We start from the raw sequence: 27,481 nt of genomic DNA on the forward strand, positions 1-27,481 counted from the left end.
TTTACGTGTCCCCGCGTCGTAACGAATCGTTACGAGGCAGAACGACCCCGACAACCGACGACCCGGCCCCCTACCCTCCCCACGATTGCGTCCGATTCCTGTCCCGGAGGGTCACGATCGGCACGTTTGCCCTGCGTTTGTAGCGTCGCGTCGGGTACGACGAAATTGTCCCATTGAAAATCGTCTCGTTAGACCGACGATTCTGCCCGGCGTAACCCCGTTGAATCCACGATACGTTATTTCACCCTTTCTTTTTTCGTCTATGCCCTTTTTCTCCCGCCAGTGACGTTTGAATATCCGTCTAGCTTTCAAGCGAATGATCGCCGTACGGAACATGGCGGCCGATCCTCGAGCGTCCCGTCGAGAGAGAGGAAGAGGGAGAGTCCGTCTGTACCCGTTGTTTCGGATCCGACTGGTCGGCTATTTATCGAGCAAATATTTCCCGGTTATTTTTCCATTCCGCTTCTTCTTTATTGTTTTCCAATCACCGTTCGACATCGATCGTTCCTTTTATACGATGGAAAGCGCGCCCATGGTCGTTCCTATTGTTCGACTTCGCGTTCCCTTACCCCCCCCCCCCCCGCCCTGCCCTTCCTGTGTCGTACTTTTCTTCTCGACGAGTAATTTACAGGGAAAATTGTTTGCGAGAGACTTTCGGCTGTCGCGGAAGCAGGACTGAAAAACCCCCCAAAAAAGGAACAAAGAAAATCCTTGCGAATCTTCAGGAATCCTCAACGATTGGCGTCCCTTTTCTTCGAACCCTGACGATTCTTACCGTTTTCGACGACTGACAATTTGCTCACGCCGTCGTTCTCTCCCGCACGATCGATGTTCTTATGCTTTCAACGCGAATTTGGGGGTGGTGGTGGAACATTGCCATTCGTGGAAGGCTTATTTATTATGGATAATATTGGAATTGGATCCGCCGGAAAGACTCTACTTTCTCTCTGTCTCCCTTCGATCTGGAAAACGCTGGTCGACGGATTAGTCGGGGGGAGGAACGGAAAAGAAGATCGCTGACGAAGGACAAGAAGTCGAAAGTCGTCGAGTGGTGGCTTCTCGACGCTCGGATGATCGGAGAAAACCCTTTTTATCCCCGGGTATGCGAAAGGACGAGATCTTCGGGACGCTCTTGTTTATTTTCCGGCTGCTCTGGCCTTTCGCAACCCCTTACCCCTTTTTATCTCCGCGTTGAGAAAAAGCCAAGCAGCCAAAGGACGCGTAAAATCCGTGTACTATCTCCCCTCCTCTCTCTCTTTGCTTTCTTTCATTCGCTGTCCCGATAAAACAACGCGAACGTGTTTTATTGACGCTATTCTCCCGGCCACCGATGAAAGTAGTTCATAAATATTTGATGCGCCTAATGGAATCTCATACGAGGGCGCAAAAGCTCGCGGCTCTTTAGGTTTTTGATCGGTTTCGGGGATCAAACACGCGACTCGATCGAATCCCGAAATTGTTAACGAAATTCTTCGCTTTAAAAGGGAGGGGTTGGGGGGGGGGGATGAATAAACAAACGGTGACAGGAAAAACGAAGGGAAATCTTCGGGTGAAACAACCTAATTTCCCTTAAAAACAATCACGAATCGGAGACAATAAGATTTTCCACCCCCGTGTCCTGGTTCCAAGCGACAAGGGGACGGGAAAACGTTCGATATGCAAGGGTGCCCAGAAACCACAAGGGTGGCAAATGACGGATATTATGCAGGAGGAGCGTTTAATGCCGGGGATATCAACATTCCGAACGCGCTTTAATATCGGTGCACCGATGAGTCTCGTAAATCATTCCGTCCCGCTAATGGAATTCGACTGTCGAAGACGAGATCCTTTTACGATCGAGAAACGGTTCGTGGATACTCCGCGGTATACGTACACACTCTGTGGGGCTGCAGTTATTTGTTCTGGGGGATTATCTTCGAAATAAATTTCATATAGAAAACCCCTCTGGTTTGATGTCCGAAGGATTAGATCGGAACGAGGAGAACTTGTTGTCCCGGGACCCTTCGTCGGACCGTGATGTCCCGATTAACATCGAAACATTTCGACGATCCACCACGACATTATCGCCGTGATCGCTCAGCCATTAGACGGCGTATTATTGCGAGGAGCTAGCGAAACGACAATTCGAAGCGTATAATATCTCTGGTCTCTCGTCGAAATGGCGCAATATCGCCGGGGGATGGAGGCGACGGGCTGAGAGACAGGGGGGTGAAGGGGGATGAGATACAAAACGCGCAATGTGCGAGTGTTTAACGACACGAGGAGCAACATTCCGGACGCGCTTTAATATCGCCTGCCGTTTCATTCGGGACCGGAGGTGCGCGACGTTCTACCCCGTCGTACCGCGTCGGATATTCCGCCTAAAATCTACTCACCCTATCTCGTCGCGGATGTGGAACTTCGTCAACCCTTCACGGTGGCCACGTGCGCCCGTGGGGCGAATTGTTTTTGATATTCGAAACGGAACGAATGCGGTTTCCGCTTCGATGAGTCGCCGTTCTCGAGACGAGCGCGCACACCCCTTTCCACGCATCCTTTCGAGGCCTCCACCACCCTCTTGGCCTGCGGTCCACTCGTGTTCGTGTATTATATTAGGGGCATTACGGCTCTCGGGCATCCTCTCGTTTTCACGCTGCTATCACGACGGGAACGGACATTTACATCATGTTCAACCAGCTATTCTAGTACCGACTCAAACGTACGGAATATTTATTTATATAAATGTCACAACGGACGGTACCAAGACAACTCTATCGAATATCGTACAATGGGAGACGATAGGAAGATTCTTGAAATTGGATACATTCCTCTCTTTGCCATTTCGTTCGGTCCATGAAACGAAGAGCTCGATAACATATCGGAGGCGAGCGCCCTCGTGGGTCCTTTTCCCCTATATACGTCGGTTATCGGCGCGTCCTGCCTGTGCTCGTTCTTTTCCGCCACACCGCGTTACGCTTCATAACACTTCGGTTACGGTAGGAACCAGGAAAATCGTGAACGCGACGACGAACCTTCGATATTCCGACATCGAAACGGCAAATCGCGTAATAACCACCCCCCTCCCCATTCTTCCCCAGCGCGACACTCTCAAAGGGTGTTCTCTTCGAATGTTTTCTCGCGAGTGGTAACACCCCCGAACAGGCAGGGGGAGGATAGAGTGACGTTGGATGAAAAGAAAGTCAGGAATCCGGCTACTCGTCGTCGCCGGGGAAAAATATTATTCGACCGAGATGCCGGGGCAAGCTTGAAAAATGCTCCGAAAGATTGAATCCTGCGTCAGCGAAGCCACCGGCGCAGAAGACACAGGGAAGGGTGGGGTGGGATGAGATTTTCGTTTTGAAAAAACTCGTTATCCCGTACGTCAGTCGCGGCTAGAGAGAATCAGCCAGCGTGGCATTAATATTCTTCCACGTTTATTTCGAGTAATATTTGCGGGCTCCGTGCCGCAGAGCGGAACCGAACGAATTAACTTATTCCGCTTTAAACCGTGTGCTGTCGCGGTTTTTGCGCCGCCTCGACCGAAGCTGGCCGTTGTTCCAATCCTTTTGTCTTTTCTTTTAATTCCTGCCTAGTTTTCCCGGGGATTCCCGTTGGTTATATGAAAGTGAAACGGAAAACATTGAATTCGCGGCTGGAACGATTGTAGAAAACGCCAGATTCGCCAGAGGCCTCGTCAAAGGCACCCTGCTACCAAGTTACAGGAAACTGCGCTTGGTTAGCGTGCGTGGGATGCCTCTTTGGTATCAGTGAGCCCTCTGAACGTGTGCGGTAAGCTCTTATTCCCCAGGTGCGTTCCGGGAATCGAAGACAAATGAATCTTCCCGATGCAAAATCTCTCTGTCTCTCTTGTGTTCCATCTGTCTGCACTCCAGATTCTCTTTCCACAACGTAAACGAGGTTACGACGCGAAAGGAAGAGAAGAATGCCGTAGCAGTTTGCAAATTGAACCATATTATTTGCCAGGAAATGGAAATCTTCGCTGGAAATGGGCGAGCGAGCGCGCTCTGGCGAACCCTTCTCTCCCCCGGTTAATTTCTCTCTGTTCGTTGTAGACGAAGGAGTCGAGGCGAAAGGCGGGCTCTCTGTGCTGACTTCGAAATTCCAGTTTTGAGCAAAGGTAGCTCGGCAAATAGAAAAACGGTTTTCGACGGGAGCATATATTTACGAAAAATTCGAATATTTCTCTCGGATGAAACGACGATTTCACCTTTCTCGCTAGGTCTTTTTTTTCCTGTACGATCGTACGGCAACACTTTCGTGTAATCCCTTTGGCGGTTTCACGGTGGGCACAAAGGACCCGTGGCAAAAGGACGAGCAACGCGTTTGTACGGGTTCCTTACGAATGATCGACGCCCACTGGTGTGATACCCGGCCGACGCCGTTGGGAAAAGTTCCAATTTCCCTTTTATCGGGAATCCTATTTCATTTCGAGCGTGGCGCATGATACTCCCTCGAACTGCGGGATTAAAGGCGGAACCACCGGGCGAGCACTCCCCTTTCATCCTCGCGACGCGTTCAGGGGGATCGAACGTTCTTCGAATATAGGAGAGGAATACTTCGATCGCGGCGGCGATTCCTCGATCGTTCCAACTATTCTTCCGAAATAACGCACCCTTTCGTACACCCACGGTTAATAATGTAATGATTCGAAAGCGTCACGGTCTCGTACGAATTTCAGCGACTCACCCGTTCCAAGAGAGGGCGGTCGGCGTGATTTAACGCACACGATCATCATTTTCATCCCCTTCATCCGGCTCCTTGTCTCGTCACACGAGTGCAGAGGTGGCCGTTATTTAAATTTCGTCCCCGCTGATTCATCGTTTCAACGTCAATCTTTGCTGGCTCCGTTCTCCACGGAAATTTATCTGCCGCGAAACTGGAGATGAGAGAAAGAGAGGGATAGGAAAAGGGAAAAAGACAAAGAAGATGAGCTTACTCCCTTGGAAATCGATCCAGCATGGTCCGTTTCGAGAAGGAAACCGGGACGCGGCTCGGTTCGACGAAGAAGAGAAGCGAACACCCGCAATGGCGACGGTGGTCCATAGAAAAGGGGGATCACGTGGTTTTAGCTTTAATCCCCGTGTACAATGTTACCGGCTCTAACGTTCGTTACACGCAACACGTAATTTTCCGGATCCCTTCGTCTTTGCAACCCTTCCGCGCGGCAGCCGCAAATACACCACGCGACCTGGTCTCGAGTTTGTCTTCGAAGACCCGAAACACCGAGGAGATACAAACGTCGTCGTCGGCTAGTACGTTGCCTTCGATCGCGATCCATTGACCCAATAAACGTTGTATTACCTGCGTCAATATCGAGTTCCCCAATTCCACGGTGTTCCGCACACCGTGGTTTATTATTGATCCTAACAAGAATCCCGCGAACGTTCGCAGACCCGTGATTTCGACCGAGACTAAAACAAACAGGGAATTACCATGCCATTGGGGCATTGAAAATCGAGACATTGAAACGAAGAATTATCAGGAAATACCACGTGAAACCGTTTTCGAGCTTCGGGAACCATGCAATCCGTATATTTTTTCGTTGAATGCCGGGCTATTCGAATCGTTCGGCGTGAAGAATCGAATATCGAGGATCAGAAATTCTTGTCGGCGCGGCGGGATCAGGATCTCTCTTTTTCCTCTCTCTTGGCACGGTCGAGGGTGGGCGGTAACCGATAATGAAGTAATCCGAGGAAGGAGATGGTAGCTCTGTCGGATCTTCTTCCTTTTTCACGGGCGGTGACGGTGTCTGGGATATTCGAGCAGCCGCCAAAGGGATCGTTAGGCCAAGCAGGGGCGCGATTCTCTACGAATGTATACATTCTCCCTTTAATCTAGGCCCGGCGGACATCGTGGGAGCTTCGTGGCTCGACCGGAAGGGGTGAACGTCGCCTTCCTTTCTCTCTGTGCACGCTTCATCTTTGCCAGAGCTCGATTCTTGTTGCTTCACACGAATTGGACGTCGTTTCGTTCATGAAATATTACTCATCTATGTTTTTTTTTAACAGTTCTTCCTACTATAGGAGTTTATTAAGAAATATCGCTAATTATCTTGTTCTTTTGTTAATTACTATTGGTTATCGATTTCTATCGATACTTTATGGTTCTCGTATCATGGCTCTCATGATTTTCATCTTATATTATTAGCTAGATTATTAGATAGTTAGCCCTCAAAAACAAATGAATGCATAATTCATCCAGCGATAGACCATTACACGTTGTTTTCTTCTACTTCCAGAGGCTGATTTACGCGAAACACTGTGGCCCTCCACATTTTATCTCCCGGTCGGAACAAGGAGAAGACAGAGGCTGGTTACCAAGAGGAAAACCCGATTGATCGTTCAAAGACACCCACTATATCGCGAGGCTCGAGGAGATGGCGATTTAGGTGCAAGGACGATCCAAGTCGAAGTACCCGTGAAACAGGATTCACGAGCCCCTTGCGGTCACGGGGATTTCCCTCGGAAAAGCTCCGAACAACCAGGCTTTCCCGCTAATCGCGCCCGCCACCCCCTCCTTCGTTATTTCCTCTAGTCTCGGTTTGTTCGTAACCCTTTGGCAAGGAACTCTCGCTTTCCCTGGAGGAAACGCGTCGAGTCGAGAATGGATGACGCGGTCTCGCGTTCAACCCGGCGGAGAACCGCGCGGCTACGAGTTTCCGTAGTAGCCTCGTTTACGAAAGTTCGAAGCGGCATTAATTCCCGGGCAACCGCGACGCTCCGGCAGCCGGTTTTTCGCGCTAGGAAAACCAGAGGACGGACCGGGACGACGACGAATCTGTGCCGGTGACACGGAGAACTGGCGCGGAAGCGGCGGAGGAAATGAAAACAGAGCGCGATGAATATCACCCGGTATTAAAGTTTAAGCCGTGCGCGGCTACCCCCTCGGTTTGATGCTCCGCCGCCGCCGTCGCGAGATTAAAACGCTCTGGATCTGCGAGTCGCGTGCTACCAACCCCTGGAGGAACAGGGGCGGAATAGTGTTTCGTTAGGGCAAAAACTGCCCGCGAGAATCGTGGGTCGCGAAGTGGTACCGCATTCTCTGGGTAGTGCAATTAATCGCGGGCTCTTATTTTGTTTCCGCTGTGGGACATTGGGGCGAATCCGTTGATTTACAGGAAAGTCGCGTGGGGACAAATAACGTTCGTCGAAGTCTCGACCAGCCCTCGTTAGTCTAACCTACCCCCTGTTTGTGACCGAGGAACTTGTTCCCCGTCGCTGAACCGTGAACGAAACTTCTGAGAATTCGGGAGAGCAAAGCTCTCCCAACTTGTCCTCTTTTCGTCGTCGCCCTTGTCGTTCGTTTTCCTCGCTCCTCTATCTCGTTTACCGCAACCCCGTGAGAATTAGATATTAGTCGGGGCGTGGGTGGAGAATGGCGGCAGCCGGTGCCTCTCGAAGGGGTGCCAAGGCTCGTGCTTTCCGGCTGGAAAATTAAGACTCGCCCACGCTTTTGTGGTACGCGTTGGGGTGATATTGTTTTACGCGGCAACCCTCCGTCATTGGCCAATCAAGGGGCTGTGTGTGTGTGTGTGTGTTTCTTGGGTCCGATATCGTATTTCGACGGTGGGCGATTTTGTTACCATGCTTTTGTTCGGAATTTCTTTATCTTTTTTCGGATGCAGACTCCAGGAAGGGATAGTAAGTAGAATAAAGTCTGTCCAACTTCGGACACACCCTCTTTTCCTTTTCTTCGAGGTTGCGTTCGAGTCATCCGGGATTTCCAGGAATTAACAAGGATACAGAGAGCCGGCTCGTTAGTCATTAAAGTTCGCGCAAGTGTCCATTAAGAGTTAATGATACCATTAGACGTTACCCCGAGGCCCGGGGGATCGTTAACGATGCGCTCGAAATACCGCGTGCAGTATAGGGACGTATAAAGTCCAGAGGGTTAAGCGTAATCAAAGAATTCCGGTTTCTAGGAAAAGGGTAATCGTGTACACGGAACACCGACGAGGATCTCGTAGCCGTGAACAGGAACAGCGAAAGGTGGCTGTGTCGCGCCGCGTTCCACGGATACCATTATTTCCTCGGGTATTCGGGGGTGGTTTGGGGGAGATGAAAAAAGATCCGGGCGTTTGCGCGACACGATTACCATCGTGATTCTTGGTGAGATTCAGCGGATTCCCCGCGAACGTCGCGTCCGTGCCGCTTTCCCAGCCCCGTTTTTATCCACCTGGAATGTGTTCCACTTTGTTCGGCAAGTCTCGACGCTGTGCTGCACTCGTTTCCGTCAGATTCCCCCTTTCGCTTTCGCAACGATTCCCTCTTTCTTTACCGAAATCCACGATCAAGCGACACACGCGCCACACGATGAATTCGCTGGTTCGCAGAAACCACCGACCGACTTCATTGTTTTCCCTCCACTCTCGCTGCTCCAACTCGTCTCTCTTGCTCATTATTATTCGGCTTCTTGTCGGCTCCGTTCTCTGTTCTTCCGCCGCACATCGTTTCCTGCCACGGATGCAATCTGCGTTTTTGCAGGCGCGCGTCCAGAGTTATTAGAGTATGGGTTATTAATTACACCCGGGGTTAATTGGCTTCTCGGGAGACGACCCACCGAAAGCAACCACCGATTGGCCCCGAACTCTCTACGAACTCTCTTTTTATTCATCGTCTCATTCTCTCCGCCTTCATCTTCTCCTGGCCCGAAACGCAGACGAACTATCGTGGGAAGAGTCGTCACAGTCGTACGTAAAATATTTCGCGGAAAACCAATTATCCCGTTCGAAACGAGGATAATTACGGCCCGAAAAAGTAAAACGTGCAGATCTTTTCAATCCTACATGCGAGTAATCCTAAATTGGATCGCTCGTAGAGAGAGAGAGAGAGAGAGAGAGAGAGAGACGTACATGCACGTAGGTATGTCGACGATTTTAATGGACCGCAGAGGTTCGAGGGTGGCGTGGCCGCAAATTTTTCCGCATGACCCGCTACGGAACGACTAACGACGTTTCCAGGAAAAGGAGGGCAGACGAGGACGCTGCAAAGGATCGGTCGTTTGGCTCGCGCGAACGCTGGTCCTCGCCCCGAAGAGAGGTTTCGCTACACCCTCGTTACGATCCCCGACCAGCCCTTGATTATTCCGGATACGCGTAAACACTGCCGCCACCGCCTCCGTATCCCTTGCCTCTCTTACCTCTTGCCCCTTCCCGCGTAACTCATCGCGCGGAACGAGAGAAACCGTAAACCCCGTCAACATTTGGACGAGCGGCGATCTTCCGAGGGCTGGGATCCTCCCGTTACCAACGGCATTCCGTCGTTGACCGCAAATTCTGTCGCCCGACGTCCCCCCAACGTTCCCCGGTTATTTTCGCCTAAATTATGGACACGCGAAAACGAGCTTGTCTACGAAATTCCGACGCCAATTTCGTCGCAAGCTGAGCAAACTGCGATACCAAGACCAGTACACAACACGGTGCTGATTTTAGATAAACAAATAGCACCCACGCTCTCTCTCACTTCGAGTCGTTGGTGTCTTGGGATTCAATTGTTTCACGGAATTAATAATCAGTCGCGGAGGCGAACGTTCCCTATACTTTTCCATGTGGGATACACTCCCAACGGGAATGATGACACGAGCAATAGTGACGACGGACGAGGCCTCGACAAGGTCAAGAAAGTTTTCACGTGCTGGTTTCCACGGAAGCGTTGTGTAAACAAGCCTTGCAACGGATGCAACGATCTCGAGAGCCGATGCAGGCTCGTAGACCTGGCTTCTATCAGACTTAAGGCCCGTTTGTACAGATGTGTCCGTTCCGTGTCCTATCCGGCTTTGTCGATGCCACCGAGTACATGGCGCTGATGACTATAAACTGCAATATATAAAATAAAAATACGGTAACCGATTCGGGTCCAGGGCACGGATCGGACACGGAACGGACACGGTCCGGATGTGTACAAATGGGCCTTTATGCTCCGTGGTCTAATTATAATTGGTTGCTTCTGTTACGTATAATCTCTTGGATTCTCACGGAATCTAGACGTCCGTATATCGTCCGCGAACCACTGTGGCCTAGACTAAATATTCTTCAAGAACCCTTGAGATTCGTCTCGTCGGAGCCTGTGTGCCTCCTACGACTGCAAACGAGCGACTTCCATCGTCGTCTCGATTTATCGTATATATAACTATATTTATTGTAAGTGGGCAACGATCGTCTATTCTCCGAGGAAGGGAAATTCTCGTGCGGATGCATTCGCGGTCGATTTATCGCGTCCTTCAAAGGGCCCGGGGATGATCTTATTACGCGAACGAAACGGTTATTGGTCGGCTTTATGCCCAAAGGTAAAACCCGGGAACCAACGCGGGAAACGAGGGAAACGCGGTTATTCGCGAGCACAATAATGGCGCTAACGACGCGAAACGATATTCAGCGAAGGGAGAAATCACCGCCAAGGATTTTTCTAACCGACCCTTTCTTCGCCCTATCCGACCGAAAGAATAAGACCCCATCTCCGACACGGTTCCACGATATATATACCGGATTAGGCGAGGACTTACGTCCCCAGCTAAAACCGTAGGCGTATCGTCGTAGATTAAGGTATCGTAGAATTTTATATTCGTGCAGTGTCGTATTTAAGGGTTTGAGCGAAGACGCCGTCCGATCTAAAGTTCCCCGTCGGAGAGGTACGATTATAACGCGTGCGTCAAGGGTCTGGAAATTGTATGTTCCAGGGTAAGGTAAATTGCGTTTCGCGGATATTCTTCTGCTCAAACGAAAGTACCCGTAACTGTTTATCTTTAACCATTCTTTACCATTTCTTATTTATCTAATATCATCGTTATTAATACAGATGATAAGGATAACCGGTTATAAGTCCCTATTACAAAGGTATCAATACTGAACGTAACAATGATACAAGTCCCGTTTAAGCTTTAGACTGCCGACACTTTTTCACAATAAAGTTTGGTAAAACATGTTATCTATTGGTTGTACCAAACCCGAATTTCGATTTCGATCAGTGTCTCGAAAGGGACACACCAAGCAGCCTAAAGGTTAAACCAGCTATTAGTTCCACAGTCACCGATCAACTAGCTATTTCTATCAGTGCAAACTACACCGAATTCTATCTCCTAAACACCTGTCGCTCGTGCCACGCTACTCTTCGCGCTCCGTTACCGCCCACTTTATTACAGCCCCGTCGATGCTATTTGCCGGCACAGCTCTCGAAGCGGCGGCGGCTCGCGTAAAACCGCGCTGTTCCCCGGCTACGCAAGGAAACCGATAACGGTAGGCCGCGAAAGCGGCGGATTAGTCGCTGATTTATGCTCGCCGATAAAGCACCGGTTGCAGCATAGACGCGCGGCATGCGCCCCCGTTATGCGCGACGCGAATGATTTAACGCGTTTTGCCGGGGAAAGTTAATGCATTTGCCGGAGCCCTCCAACCGTTTGGCTCGTGTCGAGGGAAACATACGTAAATGCACATACCGGACGTTTCAGTTGGTACTTTACGCGCTTACGTGTCGGTGGTGTGCAAGCGCGCTCACGCCGAATACGCCACGCTCGATCGCGTCACGCAGACATGGCAGCGATTTAATATCGGCTCGAATCCACGACATAACGGACACCCACCGGGAGGCTCGATTAATCTCGCTTTAATGACTCCTACAGCTGACTATTCGACCGGCATTCTATATACTTTTATAATAATAGTAATGGTAATAGTAACTGTCTTTATTACATCGTTTCACAAATCAAGGTACGGGATCAAACGAGAGCATAAAAGTCACGATGAAGAGCTTGAATTGCGTATGGAGCGACACTCGCGATATAACAGAACGAGCGATTTTATCGCGGAAATGTCAGAGAAAAACAATTAGCTCTGTTTGTGGCACGACCACGGAGAGGCAAGTATGTAGTTATTTAAAGCAACCGTCGCGTGTCAAATAACGCGGTTTCGTTTCCTCGTAATAGAGTTCGCGAGGTTTAATTGCGGTCTCCAGGCGAAAAGCGAGATCGCGCGATTCGTTGGGCGAAAAGAGAGAGAAGCACGAGAACGAAGAACGTTGGATGGGATTTAAAAGTGGAAAAGAAGGACGTTAAAGAATCTCTGGTCGCAAGGGGGATACGGCGCCGCGCGCACGCGAACTGGAAAAATATTACGCGCCCCGCACGGAACGAGCGGAATAAATCGGTGCTTCGTACGCCGGGAACAAAGCGTGCAACTGTCTGGCCCCAAGTTCATGCTGTTTTATTCCGCGTATGACAGAGTCTTCAGAGTCGGAGGAGCGGGAGACCGAGAGGACCTTTAGCTGGATCAAAGGATTTCGCGGTCCTGCTTGCGTGCGCGCGGGGCACCGTGCTCACCGACCCGTTTCAGAATAATTTCGCGATTTTTCCGCGGCTGTTTTCACGGAGCGATCCGTGGCGTACCAGGTGCGGTCTGTGACGAGAGAAGTCGGAAGAAAGAAAGAACGTGCACGCTATTGAAAATTGTAACTGTAATGGGACCATAACCCGATTCCCTTCGATAAAATTCGGTATACAATATGTATATGTACCGGTGATTATAAAACTGGTGTTAGAAGTTGAATTTTGCGACACGAAAAGTATAAAATTTTGATTTCTCACCGTATTGGGTTGACTATATTGTCTAGAAAAAAGTGTTTCGTTTTTATTTTAACCACAATACGTAACGACGGAAAACTCTAGGATGATTTTACAGTTATTCCACGCAGGGTATACTGCGGTGGAATTGGCTGCCCATAGAAACTCCGGGGGACTAGGCACCGGTTATTGCGATAGGTAAAACCGGCCCCCGGACGCGAGTCTCCCCGGACAGACTGGCAGGAAATCCGGGGCTATCGACGAAAGAGAAGAGACACAATCGGTTCGAGATAATCCGGACGGAGGGTCCTCTCTGTCGGATATCCAGGAAGAGGACGTCGACGTCTGGCATCGATTTGCTATCTGGACGCTCGAAATGACGATACGTTTCCATCGAGCCGCGCGCGCCGATAAACGAAACCAATTCCACTCGTGCTGTAATTAACCGTAGCTGCAGAGCGATACACCCCACCTTCGTCGTTGGGTTACCACCATCGCGAGAGACTGGGAATAACTACCCCTTTTTCTTCCCATTTTCCAGGCCGGTTCACTTTTTACTCCTCCTGCCGGCGGCGTGCTCCGAGCCGCGCAAACTTCTGCCTAGGGGAACAGCATTCTTTTCCCTCTGCTCATCTTTCTTCCCGTCCTTTTTCTCGCTTTTCTCCCCACTCCGTGGGCCACCCGTTCATCCACCGCCAACCCCCTCCCCGTTCTCGTGATTTTCCCTCGCCCTCTAGTCGTCGGCAGAAACAAAGCGGATTCCCAGGCGTAATAAAGAGACTCGCCGCCCTCCCACCCGACGCAAAAACGCTATCACCGAGGACTTCTTCCCGTTCTCACCCGTTCCTTACGGAACCTCGGGTGTTTCTTCCGAGCGAAGGTTACCGAAAGGAAAAAGGGCTGCTACTGCTGCGCAGGAATCCGATTTCACCGCGGCCTTCAATTTCTCTCTCGGTTTCCTTTTCGTTCGCATGCCCCACTCCGAATTCGCTGCTTCTAACCCCCTATCCTTCCTTGATGCGTTTTCCACCTCCCGTGGCCAGACGGCGGCTGCAATCTCGAGCTGCCCATAATTCATACCCGAAGTCGTCCAATTGGCCGTGGTCGTCGCATTATACCCAGAGACTTAATCTAAACTTTCGCGGTTGGCCAAGAGGTGGTTGTTTCCCGACACGGTGCGAGACTCCACCCCCTCTGGCGACAGAACGGGATTCCAGGCGATAAATATCGTCGAAGAAATTAATCCTGTGGACGAGTACAGAAAATGCTCGCGATAACCCTGTCGAGAAGGGTTGCGACCAACGAGGGTAGCAGAAGGGGTTCCGTTTAATAAATATCGCGGGACTGTACCGTCCTCTAATAAACTCGAAACAACTTACACGAAGTGCATTCTCCTCGCTGCTTTTTAATTACTATCATCCGGCTCGCTTTCCCCTCCACCCCCATCAATCCCTGCCCCACTGTTTAATTCTTCCGCTTCCTTGCCTCTTTTCCCTCTCCGAGCTTTTTTCTCGTCGGAGGATAGAACGATTCTTCGTCCGGCGACGCTTCCGCGCCCAGCTTTTCTCCAGTTCTTTGTCGGCGAAACTTCTCCCGCCGTTTCAATCCCCTCGGAACTACCGTTTCACGTTCCGCAGGAAAAAAGAAACTCTGTGAAAATCTGTCAGGGGGCCGACAGACGGTTCGATTCTCTACGTAAATTGGTAGATCATCGTGATTCGAAAATCTGGCGTGGAGGGACGGAGTTACGCGTTGGGAAACGTGTCTGAAGATCGAACGAGACAATATATACGGGGAAGGGGGTTGGAAATAAGACGATTCCTAGGGGGCGATCGTAAAACCGGGAACGCTGGGGTGGATATCTCGGTCAAGGGGTATAGGTATACCAGGGACAGACAAAATGTTTACTACAATTTTGGTAGTTACTGCTCTCCTTCCCGACCGTCGACGAGGGTGGAACAAGAGGGGGATGGGAGGGGGGCGAGAGAGGAATTCAATTAAGGACGCCCGATGCGTTTAACGCCCCGTAAAGCCAGACGAGAGGGCGCAAAAACCAGAGGGGCTTTCCTTCGAAAGTCGCGGGGATTTGCATGTGCAAGGTGAAATGTTCGCGCCGCTTACAACCCGCCTAGGTACATATATACATAACTACGTGTGCGGGTGGGCGGCGGGTTGTGGGCTGCTCGTGGGTTCGTTGGTAACCAAGCCTGGCCCCGGAGTCTCGGGTCGGAGGCGTCTCATCCGCGCTAAATAATTATTTTAGATTAAACTCTCGCTCGCCTGCAAGACACTGCTCGATATTAAAGTGATTTAATAGAACAGGGCCCGGGCACGAAATTAGAAATTATAAACGGCCGGGCTGTAAATAACGGGGCCGTTTCACGTAGGAACAAGCTACGCGATTAAACCGATCGTCTTTAAAATCCAGCTCCTCTCCACAGGGCTGTTCTATGGAATACAATAACGGCGCGTTCGTTATTCGACACGAGTTATCATCGCAGAGTGGAGCCGTCGCCTGTTACTTTTGCGCGCGAGTGCCATTTTTAGAGATCCGCTCGAGGGAAAGGGTCCTCGCAACACATTCCCACGGACATCCCGACCGTTTAATCGAAACGAAAGCGGATGATAAATCTCGAGCGAACGGAGCGCGCCGACCGACCGGGGGATTCTCCAATTACGCGTAATGATGTAAAATCGTCGGGCGATAATGGGTCCCCGGGTTCACGGGGACGGCAGAACGGGACACGTGTTCTCTATTAATAGGCCAGCGCGCCTCCGTTTTTACCCCGAGCCACGGTCGTCGTCGCAGCCCCGAGGAAAAAGGCGAGAAGACGCGGAGGACGATGAAAAAGAGGAGGCGTCTGCAGACCGACGGCGCCTGTCACGTGTATATACGGTTTGCTTTTCTTTTTTTTCGACACGTACACCCTAAAGACAATAACAGAAACAGAGCTGTTCCGTGCGTCTAGCGGTATACACGCGCGATGCAGGCGCGCACCCGCTAGCTTTCTCTCGATTTACAGGCGCCGTCGACCAGCAGCCGATTACTCTTCGCGGCTGGTCCCACATTTAACATCGGGCGCATCCGATGGTCCTTCTCTCCTCTTCGTTCGGCTTGGTTTTTGCGCCGTTTCGTGCCTCCGTTTCGTCGATTTGCTCGACGATAAAGCGTAACGGCGGAGCAGCGTCGCGTACACTTTAATCCCAGCTGGACGATCCCTCGCATAAATGGAATTTTAAAGCGTTCGGGGGGAGGGGAAACGGGATGGGGCGAGAGTGGGCGCATGGATTACGGTCGATCGTAAAAGTCGAGGATGCTTTAACGACGAGTTACCTCGTTAAAAAGTCTCCGAATCGGATGGGGAAACCACGCGCGGGGACTGGACGAGATCGTTTAATTGTTCGAAAAGAATCCGTGGCGCGCGAGACAGTTTTCGCGGCGCGGATTAAATCGTCCAAGTTTCGTGTCGCGAACAGGGAATCCCCTCCGGTCGAGGCGAAGCGCGACAACCGATAGAACACCGTCGAGACCACGGGGGGAGGATTAATCGTTGGCCGAGATTTACCGAAGCGTAACGAGACGCTTGCTCCGCGGGGCAGGGGTGGAGAAATGAAGCCTTTCGGTGTCACGGAATCCGCGGAGAATTTCAAAGGTTTGTCGCCGTGGTCGCAACTTATTCGAAAGTTCCGGCACGCGAGAACGCTTGGGGGGGCTTCTGTGCGATGCCCTCCAACCCCACCCCCCTCGCGGAAAGGATCGCATAGGCAACTTTAATTGGAATTCTTTCCCCCGTCTTTTCCACCTATATATCGCTGTGGTCGTAGATCACCGCCGAATTGAAGGAAAAAGTTATAGAGTCCACCACTCGGACACGTATCTCTGCGTCCAAACGTGATCGCAGGTTCCGATTAATCGTTTTCTTTCTCCCCTTCACCCCTGGCCATTTGCTCTTCAGGATCGTCTCCTCTTGGCCGTGCTCGAGGATCTCAAAGATCGAGCCAAGATTCCGCGCGCGACCGCTTTGTTAGGCAACCGTTTCGACCATAGAAGAAGCAACGCGAAGATTAACGGAGACGTACGAACGGTTTTTGTTCGGCGAGAGCTCCCGATTCAATTCCCCTGGCGGCGCCCGGATAAGGAGCTCCCGGAATTTATCCCGCTGTAAAATCCCGTCCTTCCGATATGAATCGAGTAACCGTAGAACCGCGTGACGGGTCTTTTCTTCGACCTGTTCTTCTGTGCCACCTGTTCCGTCGTTGGGTCTCCACGAGATTTTTATTCCGTGGAATGGACCGATATGTTTCGATTCCATTGATTAGTTCGGTAACATCGCTAATTCCTTTACCACCCTCTATGCTTCCTCGAAATTTACGTTGTTGTTTCGTTAAGCATAAACACTCTCTGGATAGGTCCACTTCTTGAAGAATCAAAAATTAATGGACGCACGATGGACTACATAAACGAACACGATTTACCGATAAAAGTGGTGGATTTCGGGGATCGAGGAAAGTTTCCACGAGAAGGTAGACGAAAAACTTATCTTTCTCCCTGGATATCTAGGATCGTCGCGATCCATCGGTAAGTTTTTCGAAAAATCTCTGCCGTCGTCGAGACATAATCAAGAAACGAACTCACCGGTATGGCGACGCAATCTTCGATCTCGGTGAGGGGTTCCTCCGAGCAAAAGGTGCCGTCGGTGAGGAACGGTGGCCGTGGGGGTGGCGGCAACCGGAACTCAGGGGGTGGGCCCGGGCACTCAGGGCACTCGGTGCTCTCCAACGTCTCCAGCTCCTCCATCCTCCACCTCAACGTGCTGAAAACCACAAGGAAAATCAACGCTCGATTAATCTTATTGACAGAACTATTAATCGGCGCTAGGGGGGAGGGAAGAAGCTTTATCTCCTCCCTCGGGACCCGCGAGCTCGTAATTTATTCCTCCCCGTTTCCCCTCGCGGCTCCAGCCGTCCCACGAATCCGCGCGGCATTGATTTTTCTTTTTTATCCCAACCGACACGGCTGAATAATTCGCGAACAGTTTCCGGTGCACGCGTTCGAGCGGACGGAGTTCTTTTTTTTTTTTCGGTTTCGAAACCGAATTATCGGGCACAGTCAAGAATTCCAGCCTGGGTCGGTACGTACAACAGAAACACGGTGAAAAGCCTACGGGGACAATCAAATGAAACGTTGCTCGAAATCTCGTTAAATCTCGTACCAGGGATACCGCGATCTTTCGCCGCCTGGACGAACCACCGCGTAGACGGAAAAAAAGCAGAGAGAGAGAGAGAGAGAGGACGTAGGAAACGGAAGGGACAACCGAAGGGGTCGTCGCTCGGATAAATTCGTTAGCTGTGGGTATCGTCCAGGGAAAACAGCGAGCGGTCCGAAGCGAACGCAAGGATGAGGTGGAGGGTTCCCGGTCGCGGCGATGCTTTAAAAAAATGCCAGTTGACCGAGAAAGTTCGCGACCTCTGGGTTAAATTGATAACGGACTAGGGGGATCCCGTGGCGCGACGCGTAAGAGCGAGAGAGAGAATGGATTTCGCCGGCTAATTAAGAGATACGCGTCTGGGTAGGCGACCATTAGGGACGACTAGCGGGGCAGGGGGGGGGGGACACCTTGTGACACCGGTGTGTCCCGTAAACGGGGTAAACGCGCGGTTTTTCAACGCTCCACACACGCATATACGCGCACACCTTGGAGGGTATCCGGGTGTCTCGTTAGCATAGGAAGCACCTTCGGGGTCGAGTCGTTCCAGTCTGCGCTGACTGCCACGGGTACGATCTCTCCGTGGTCGGTATGCTAATATCGGGGACTTAATTACAGTCTCATAATGAATCAGTCACGCCACCGGTTTGTCTGCCCCCTCCCTCGTATCAGGACACCCTCTTCCCGACACACACGATTGTATTCCCTTGATTAATTGTTTCGCCCTCTCCGCAACCCGCTCCGACAGCGATCCTCTCGGCCGGAGGATCCGTCGCGTATATCCTCCGAACAGACGATGCACCGATACGACGGCGCGTAGGCTATTCGTCATGAACCGGGAGATTTCGCTGATCGATATCCTGGCCATCGTTCAATCCGAGGGTTTCTTTAATTGAGGTTACACCGTGGAACGTATGTAACGTCAATAACGGACTGGATCTCGAACTATTGGTTGCCAGGTGACAAGGGGAAGGCTTTTCAATCTACTAAAAGGTCATTACAGATTTTAACATATCGTCTAATGCAGAGTGTGGAAGCCGGCCATCTTAACCTTTAAACAGTCAATGAGATTAACTAATTGTTTGCTAAGTATCTAGTCATTCAAGAAGAAGTATCGCTGTATTATTCAAATTAGAATGTCCATATGCGAAGTATCGTTTATCTTTTATTCCTTGTTCGAAATTTTTTCTGTAGATAATGAGTTACCGATCTCTAATGTTTCGAGGGGCAAGCTGACACCCTGCTTACAACGTCGGTGCTTCGTCGCGTTTCCATCCAGATACGAAAAGTCAAAAGACATAGACGAACCCCCATCGAACAAATATCGTCCCTCTTCGTGGATATTTCGTAAAAGCAAAGTTCCAAGACACGACCCGTCGATGTCCGCTGTCGTTCGTTTCCGTGGGAGTCTGGAGGTGGCGGGGGGACCTCCGACAAGATGGAACAAGTTCGAGGGAATGAAGGTGGTTCGCGTGCACGCGCGCGAGAATACGAGCGAGAGAAACGGAGGACGGAAAGGAGAGAGGGCATCGGTGATGAAGAGGGTATCGAGCTACTATTTTACGCTAAGCGAGCGCAGGCAGCGCAATACCGACCGGACGGAGGCGGCGGGAGGGAAAAGGGATCGGAAAAAGGGAAGAAAAGTGGCACGTAGGTGGATGAAGTCCCGAGGAGAAGGAGAAGAGGAACACGTCCGCGCTCAGTTTAATAAATGCAGCCTTCCTTCCGTTCCGTTTCTTGGCACGGCCGATGTTCTGCCTCGACGCCCGACGACGCTGGAACCCCGTGGAGCTTCTCCGTTTCTTTTCCGCACCCCCTCCCCACCCTCCGTTCGCCAGTGGGCCATCGTCGACTCTCATTCGCATGCAGAGTAGAATGCGGACCGAGCAGCCAACCGAGCCTCGCGCGAGGCCGCTCGTCTCTTTTCTCGCTCGGCTTCGGGACGACCCAAATCTCCAGTTCGCGTGATTTTTATTTAATTCCCACTGATACTCTTGCTCATCTTTATTCCTATTTTCCAATAAGATCCCAGGTGCCCTTATCATTCGCTGCCAAACTTCAACCAGTGAAAATTCGATCGGTTCGACCCATCGAAAGATTCAAGAATTCGATCATCATCGCGTGCTTTGTTTCGCAACCGAACGCCAGGAAGCGTAACGGCCTCGTAAAGCAGTCAGGCACGCGGTCAGGAATTACTCGAGGAGTTAATTGGAACCGCGCGGGTACGATTTCGCGCGATAAATCTCGCGGTCGGTGCATCCGTGCGCGACGACAAGCTCTCCCCGGGTTGCTCGAAATAGTTCGTGACAATTCGGGGTCGAAACTGGGAGGAGGGGGGATCCGGTGACGGCTGCAAAATTCGCCCCGGTTTCGCGAATTAGAACTGATGTGCGCGCGGCTGGCTACGGAAAAGGCGGGTAACGTCGTCTCTAATGAAATTGTGCGACGGAGAACGGGCGAAGGGGTTGGGGGGAATTCTCGAAAAAATCGCGTCGCGTACCCGCGAAATGCGTGCGCCGGGTAATAAATACGTGTGTTTGCGCCCGACCAGTCACCGTACGGCCGACAGTTTCGGCTTAGAAAACGCGCGAACTGGGCTTTATCGCGACGGCCCTGTTGCGAGATGAAATTTCGCCTAATCAGACGTTTCGCGTATTTCCTGATCCAGGACTCGACGTTTGATGAATAACGGGAGAACGCCGGACGAATGTCCCAGGTAAAAAACATGACAGTGTTGTACGATGAATGCCCATGGTATCGCATTCGTCGTAATTAATCCATTAATTAAACGACATTATAAAACACTGCGCGCGTCCAGTGACGATAAGAGGATTACCACGGAAAAGAATTCGAAGAGACATATAGTAGACGGGCCCCTTGAAAACGGTCAGGTTAATTAAATTGCGGTGCTATACGAAGAACCGTTCGTTCTCCCAAGTTTCCTTATCAATTCCTGTTTCGAGTCACCGTCAACACACTCGTGTCTCTATAAACCATTAGTTAATGACTCTACCATTTACAACACGCCCCCGTCGCTTCTCCGAAATCACGGAAGGCTGTACGGCTCTTTCGAAAGGTGTCGGGACAGTGTGACGCGGCGCGAGCAAAAGCGCGTGGGAGAGCGAACGACTGTGCTCTCGCGGCCGTGACACATCCGGTAATTTCATTATGAAAATCCGGCCTAGCCTACGTGTCGGTTGAGCCGTGCTCGTGTCGGTGTAGGTATGCATGTATATTCGCCGTTGTAACTGGAAAAAGGTAACGGAACTGCACGGAACAGCGGAGGAGGAAGAACGGGGAGCAGCGAGTTATCACCGAAATTTCATAACGTCGCCAACCCTCTTTCTACATCGGCGCGACGTCCCGAAATTCACTACATCCCGTCGCGTCATATCCACCGCAACGAATATCGTCGAAGCTCGGTATTTATGGTCGGCTGGATTCGTTAAATGCGCTCGTTCGCGAGACGGGCTCGTTTCGTTCGAAGAATCGGTCGTCGGGCGATTAACCGTCGAACGACTTTCTTCGACGGATTGGTCGCCCGACGATACTCGACAATTGGACGATAAAAAGGAACCGAATGGGGGAAAGGAGACGCCGAAGAACGAACATCCAGTTGTATTCTCGGTGACAATGAATGCTAAGATTAGGCCGAGTGAAAGCTGCCTCGTCCACGGAGCCATGTTTAGACGGATCCGCTGAAAAATGTCTCTCCGAGTTGATGGCCCAGCTACGACGACACCCTTTTCGTTCTCGCAGCGGAAAAGTTTAAATTAACTCGTTTTAATCCCCGCAGGGAGGGGGAAACTTGGCCGTTCCGCGAATCGCTCTTGTCGAGTTCTGACGTTAAGTAATCAGATTAGTCCGAACCAACCTCGAAACGTCGCGGAAATTGCGTTAATCCACTTTCGGGTCCGTTGACGGCGGATGGAAACGTTCGGATAATCGTTTTAAAAAAGCAAATTTTCCCGTCGTCCATCGGCCGTCCTCTACCCAGCTGGGGTGGAGGAATCGCGAAAAGTTTCGAAAAGGGTGGACAGGCACGACAATACCGTGGGAATTTCTCGGGGGTGGGGATGAACCGAAAGTAGACGAGATTAATTTCGAGCGTCTCGAGATTCTCCGGCGCCCGCGATTCGACGTCAGAAACTTCCGGCATTAATTATTATCATTAAGCTCGGCGACGCGTCGGTATTTCGTTCCGTTCGAGCATCCATCATTCTCCCTCCGTGGGGAAGTAAAGTTTACCGAAGGCTTCGTTCAATTGACTTTTCAAAGCTTCGCGAGCGACCGAGTTCGTCGTGATTATCGTAACATTCGATACAGGGAACACGCAGACCTTGAAACGAACGCGAAATATATTATCTCCGTGACGTTACGTTTCCTTCCCCCGTCACTCTCCAAACACGTTCCTTCTCTTAACGAACAATCGCGACTCGGCGAGAGGACTCGGAAACGACGGCGTGTTAATTTCGTTGATAGTTTTCCCTGCAAGGAGTTCGAGTGTGCGATCCGGTAATTGCGCAAACACGGTCATTAGCGAGCCAAAGTCGAGGAAAAGAGACGGAAACGCCGAAACTTTCTTCCTGTTCGAAATGACGCATGAATAATTTCATCGGTGCTAACACACGGAGAGAAGCAGCTTTCCCCTATCCATCGAACGAGGCGAGATCCTGTATCAAGAAACTAACCACGGGGGACACATTCGCGACATTCTAGTGTCTCCTCTTTTTTGCAATCCACGGTTTACTGGCCAGGATATATCGACACGGAGCTTGTTACGCGTGGCGAGCAGCAGCAGCGTGGGCGAGCGCATTCCCGTCGACACGGAATCCACGTTTTCGGTTCCCGTGAGTACGTGCAACGAACACCGGACCAGTGTCGCATTATTTCAGCATTAGCCCTCCGCTCGTCGAGAATCCTCCCTAGTATCTCCCACATGCGTTAAGTGATACAAACTCGACCGACGCACGCGTCCAGCAGCGACCAGTTCGCACGCAACACCATCTGCCTCTGGCTGCAGATAATACGCCTCGCTAGGATGATTATTGCTGTTTGCAAACGATCGTAGCCCCAGCATCGCCATACACGTGGTTTATCGTTTTGTGGGGAGAATGCTTCGTTTTTTTTTGGAACTCGGAATCGTTGGCTCCTCGAAGAACCCCGTGAACTCTCGACCCAGGATTATGAAATATCGCCAAGCAAAGCAACGTCTATTTCACGTGGCCGTATGGTTTTTGAACGCTATTTTCCACCCACATCGTTCTCAATTTGTCCGCTTTCTCTGACCGAAGCGGCGTGTCCACCGACAGCTATCAATTCCCTGTCCTCGCGAACGGAACCGCGCTCGACCCACGCCAAGGGGATCCATTTTAGTCGTTGCACAGGTTTACCATTCCCTGAACCAACTACTCTTTGAAAGCTGGTCGACCATAGAGAATTCTCTCGGAATTTCAGCCGCGCCCCGTGACAATCGTTCGAGGAGCTCGTCCGCCCCAATTGCCAGAGTGTCCATTATCTTGGAGCGATTCTTTTTCCCCCCTTTTGCCTAGCGTCTAATCAAAAGAGATCGATTACTTTGTAAAAAAAAAAAGAAAAAAAGGAAATAAGGACGGAACAACGAACAGAGCGATAACGGAGTTACGAGGCCGCGGGAAACGACCGAAACGCATCCCTTCGGAGCGTAGCTGCCTTCCAACGACGATAAAGTGAGTATTATGACGTTCGCTTTATGACGCGATGCTTAATGCAACGTAATTCAGCTACGTGACGCGGCGTTCCAGAGAAAAAGAGATATATAGTAGAAACTCCGTTTTGCGCGTAACGTATATACCGGCGCGCGGTGGATCACGGGAACATAACTCACGCGGAAAAAGACTCAAGGCGTCCTCGTCTCTATGTTAATCTTCCCTTACCCCCGTGAACCCCGCCGGCGTTACGGCAACTCGTGCGCGCGCGCGCGAGCGCGTCTCTTCCTTCCCACCCTTCTTCTTCGTCTTCTTTCGCTCCTCTTCGCGGCTCGTTTATGCGAGGATCGCCGATTACCGGCTTCAACTGGTCGGACCACACTGAACGAAACAACTCGGCAGTCCCCTGTTTACGTGCCTCGAATGGGGCCTGCCGAGAGAAACTTCGCGACAAGACACAGTGACACCACGACGATTAAACGCGAAACAGGCATTTCGAAAGAGGCGATAAGTGTCAGGGAGAATACACAGTATCACCCTGTAAGCGTCGACATCGTAGTTGAACCATAATCGTCGAACGAGAAGCGTGTTGTTATACAGGGTGTCTCAGGTACCTTGATCACATCGAATAATGACGTAACGGTACACTTTATGAAAATTAACAAAATTATTTTTAATACGTACTTACTATCCGGAAGCTATAGGTGATCGAACTGATCCCCATCAACTTCAATACAGTGATTATTTTGTAAATATCTCGTTAACTATTAGGTTCAGGATGTAGGAAAGTCACATTTTACTGAGAATTTGATACCGGAATGATCTATGGTACAGAAAGTAGGCGATTCCGTTGAAAAAAATCAAGGTGACCTTGAAATTTCTAAAATGCCTCCACCCACAAAAAACGCACGTACCTTATAAGATGCGCCTCTTGATGCTATTTAAATTCCACGCCTCAAACTTTTCATAAAGTGTACCGTTTTAGCTGCGACACCCTGTATATTGCATTTTCATGTTTACAAACGGAAACAGTCTACAGGCGAACCCCCGCGAGCTATTGTTGTCGGTTAAACGTGGTTAAGAATTCACAATTCTCGGTCGTGGCCGGGCAAAACAGATCGAGTCGTGTGCAACGGAACAATAAAAGTTTGCTATCGATTTCAACAAACCAGCCTGTCTACGTTTAGACGCACGAAACTCGCGTCGCTACGCCCCTGTTAACAGCCAGGAGAAAGGCAGGTTGTGAGGTCACGGACGAATATTCTTTTCTTGGAGTCTGATAAGGGGTGGTTACGCGCTAGCGTTTCCGGTGCCGCAGACGAGCAATTATTTCGGCCGAATTTTCGCCCGGTCCCCGACGCTCATTACGATTATGCATGCAGGTAGGATCGTTTCCAGTGGTATCTCCACGAGAAAATTGCTCCAACATGCGTAAGAGACGTTATTTATAGGTGGACGCAGACCGACGGAGAAGGGTGGCGGCGGCCACGCGGTTACGAAACGAAGGGTTGTTCGCGAAGGGCGCGGCCATTACATCCGGTGTACCTATCCTCGGTTATTTTCGCAATAGCGACGAGCACCTGCCGCTGGTTAGCCCTCTCGTAGTAACCTTCGTTTGATTTCGCATCGGTTGGGCAACACGGTTTTAATTAGGGACACAGACGGGTTTCATAATTCCGTTCTTCCCACTCCCACTTTTGATGGACGCGCGACACCACATTGCATGGCGCGAGTGTTCGCCATAAACGCGTATCCTGTTGCCCGTGGTTCAACGTTTTCACGGTCCGTCCGTCGACTGGGTCGTTTATTAAATTTGGAAGTGGAGCGAGTCGCGGGGGATTCTGTAGCTTTAAAACCGAGGGATTCGCCGTTTGGAAGATCGCCAGGATGAGGGGAGCTTCCAAGAAATTTCAGATGAAACATCGATAATTTGTTTAATGGAACGACTAATCGCATAACGTGGCAAACGAGGGACGAAAAAGGCGAGGCGTGTGTTTCTATATCGAATGGTTTCGGTGCGACTACTTTCTATTCGGAGACCCGAGAGAGCAGAACGCGATATTTCACTGTTATCCTCGCGGTACGATCGGTTTGTCGACGTCGATACTCCCGCGTGTACGCCGAGCAGTTTGTCCCGTCTATTAAATAATAATGGTAATAATTTCTCCTCGGCGGAGGAAAGTTTCTCCGTGCCGTATTGCGCGCTACCGTTCGCGGCACGGTGGCTCCAAGGGAATCGTGCGACACCGTCTACAATGGGAGGGTGGAAATAAAAAGGGAAGAAGAAGCCACGGAGAAAAGGAGTCGACAGTAGTTCGACGGGAGGGACACGAGATATGAAATTATTTATAAGGCCGACCAATAAGCTATCAGAAAGCTATTAAAAGTTTTCGCGATCCAGAAATAACCTCTGCGCCCGGCGATATTCCCCGGAGGGTGATCTCTTGCTCGTAACATTTCCCAAGATCCCCCGGAGCTGCACATCGCCCTACGACCGATGCGTGCCGTCTGACGCACTTTTTCTTTCTTTTTCCCGCTCTTCGTTCGCCTACCTCCACCGATCGGTCCCACTCCAACGTCACTTCGTTTTCCACCGACGAAGAAAAAGAACATTTCCGCCGGCCACGTACACTCGGGTAAAACCCGTACGTTTTCTTGAACCGACCCACCCCCTTGAACCCACCCTCTTCACCACGGACACCCTCTGTCGAATCGGGTGAAACTGCTATTTCGAACTCATCCTGGCAATTTTTTATCGGATTCCCTTTGTACCGAGGCGATCCCGCGTTCTCCGAGCTTCCGTTTCAATCTTGAAGAATCGTCCTCAAATTTCCGGGCTGACTTTCCGTGCACCGGTTCTACTTAAAGAAGCTTTTCCATTAAACGATCTCGCTCGCGCATCCTGACGTTCCACGGATCGAATTTTGACAAATCGAAATTGAAGTTTCCCCCGACGATCCGTGGTCCGTTTTGGTTCGACGAAACCGTCGAGGCAACAACGAAGAATCTCGCGCGAGCGCAGGCGCCGCGACGAATAATAAACCCGAGAGAGAGTCCCCCGTCCGCAAATAGCGGCCGGTAAAAAGGAGCGTGTAAATTCGTAGGGTCTTAACGATTCGTAAATCTGCGTGCATCGGAAAATACGCGGGCCGCCCACGCGCTATAATTTTCCCCGCGAGTAACGATCGCCTCGCGAGCCAGTCGCGACGAGGAGTGTCGTAAATAAAGGCAATAGAAACCGCGCGCTCGTCGAGATGACGACCTTCGAGATACGTTTTAATTTTTCCGTTCGTGTTACGTCGATTTCTCTGCGGAAATACTACCAACGATTATAAGGCTCCCACAAACCAACGCGATAGATTCGCAACAGTTTAAAGTGCATGGCATCTTATGAGACTGTTCGCATCAATGCGAAAAATTTCCGCCAAAATTTATCTATAAAAAATCTATCGCTGCAAAAATATCGCGTTGGTTCGTGGCAGCCTATACAGTCGAACGATCTCTATCGAAGAAGAAAAAATGACGAGCCTCGATACACATGATCTTACCCAGCGTATACTTTTCCCACGAGATCGAACCTCGACCAGAAACGATTCTCAATCGATCCGGATCGCCCGTGTCCCAGGACAAATTTATAAAACGCATTAAGCGCAGTCGCCGCTGCGCAACCGAGTGCTCTCCAAATATTTGTCCTGCGACGAGTTGGCATCGATCTCCCCTCCCGGACGATACAACGACAGAGTGTGTTTGTAGACACGCGGAGACAGAGAAACGAGTCGGGGTTAGAATGACAGCAGGCCCGGCAATCTCGCAGGATCATCCGCCTCGGGCAACATCGATACTCTCGTCACGAGTGTCACAATCACCGGACGCCGCGAACGACAAAAGTGGAACGCGATCGGGCAGCAGCCGGGAGGGACCGGGTTTACGGGAACTGTCGCAAAACTCTGTCCCTTTCTGTGTCTCTATTCATCTCTCTCTCTCTCTCTCTCTCTCTCTCTCTCTCTCTCTCTCTCTCTCTCTCTCCAAGGAGTGAAA

General features: G+C 50.8%; 1 protein-coding gene across 1 annotated transcript in view; it reads right to left on the bottom strand.

Moving 5' to 3' along the window:
- Positions 1-27,481, bottom strand: part of LOC107194807 — a 172,731-nt gene that overhangs the window by 39,173 nt on the left and 106,077 nt on the right. The window contains exon 2 of the mRNA XM_015584510.1: positions 17,186-17,363. Within this exon, the coding sequence (XP_015439996.1) occupies positions 17,186-17,347 (162 nt within the window). The 5' untranslated portion in view covers positions 17,348-17,363. The remainder of the gene's footprint in view (positions 1-17,185; positions 17,364-27,481) is intronic.

Source organism: Dufourea novaeangliae, unplaced genomic scaffold (genome assembly GCF_001272555.1).
Source record: "Dufourea novaeangliae isolate 0120121106 unplaced genomic scaffold, ASM127255v1 scaffold8, whole genome shotgun sequence".
Classification (NCBI taxonomy): Eukaryota; Metazoa; Arthropoda; class Insecta; order Hymenoptera; family Halictidae; genus Dufourea; species Dufourea novaeangliae.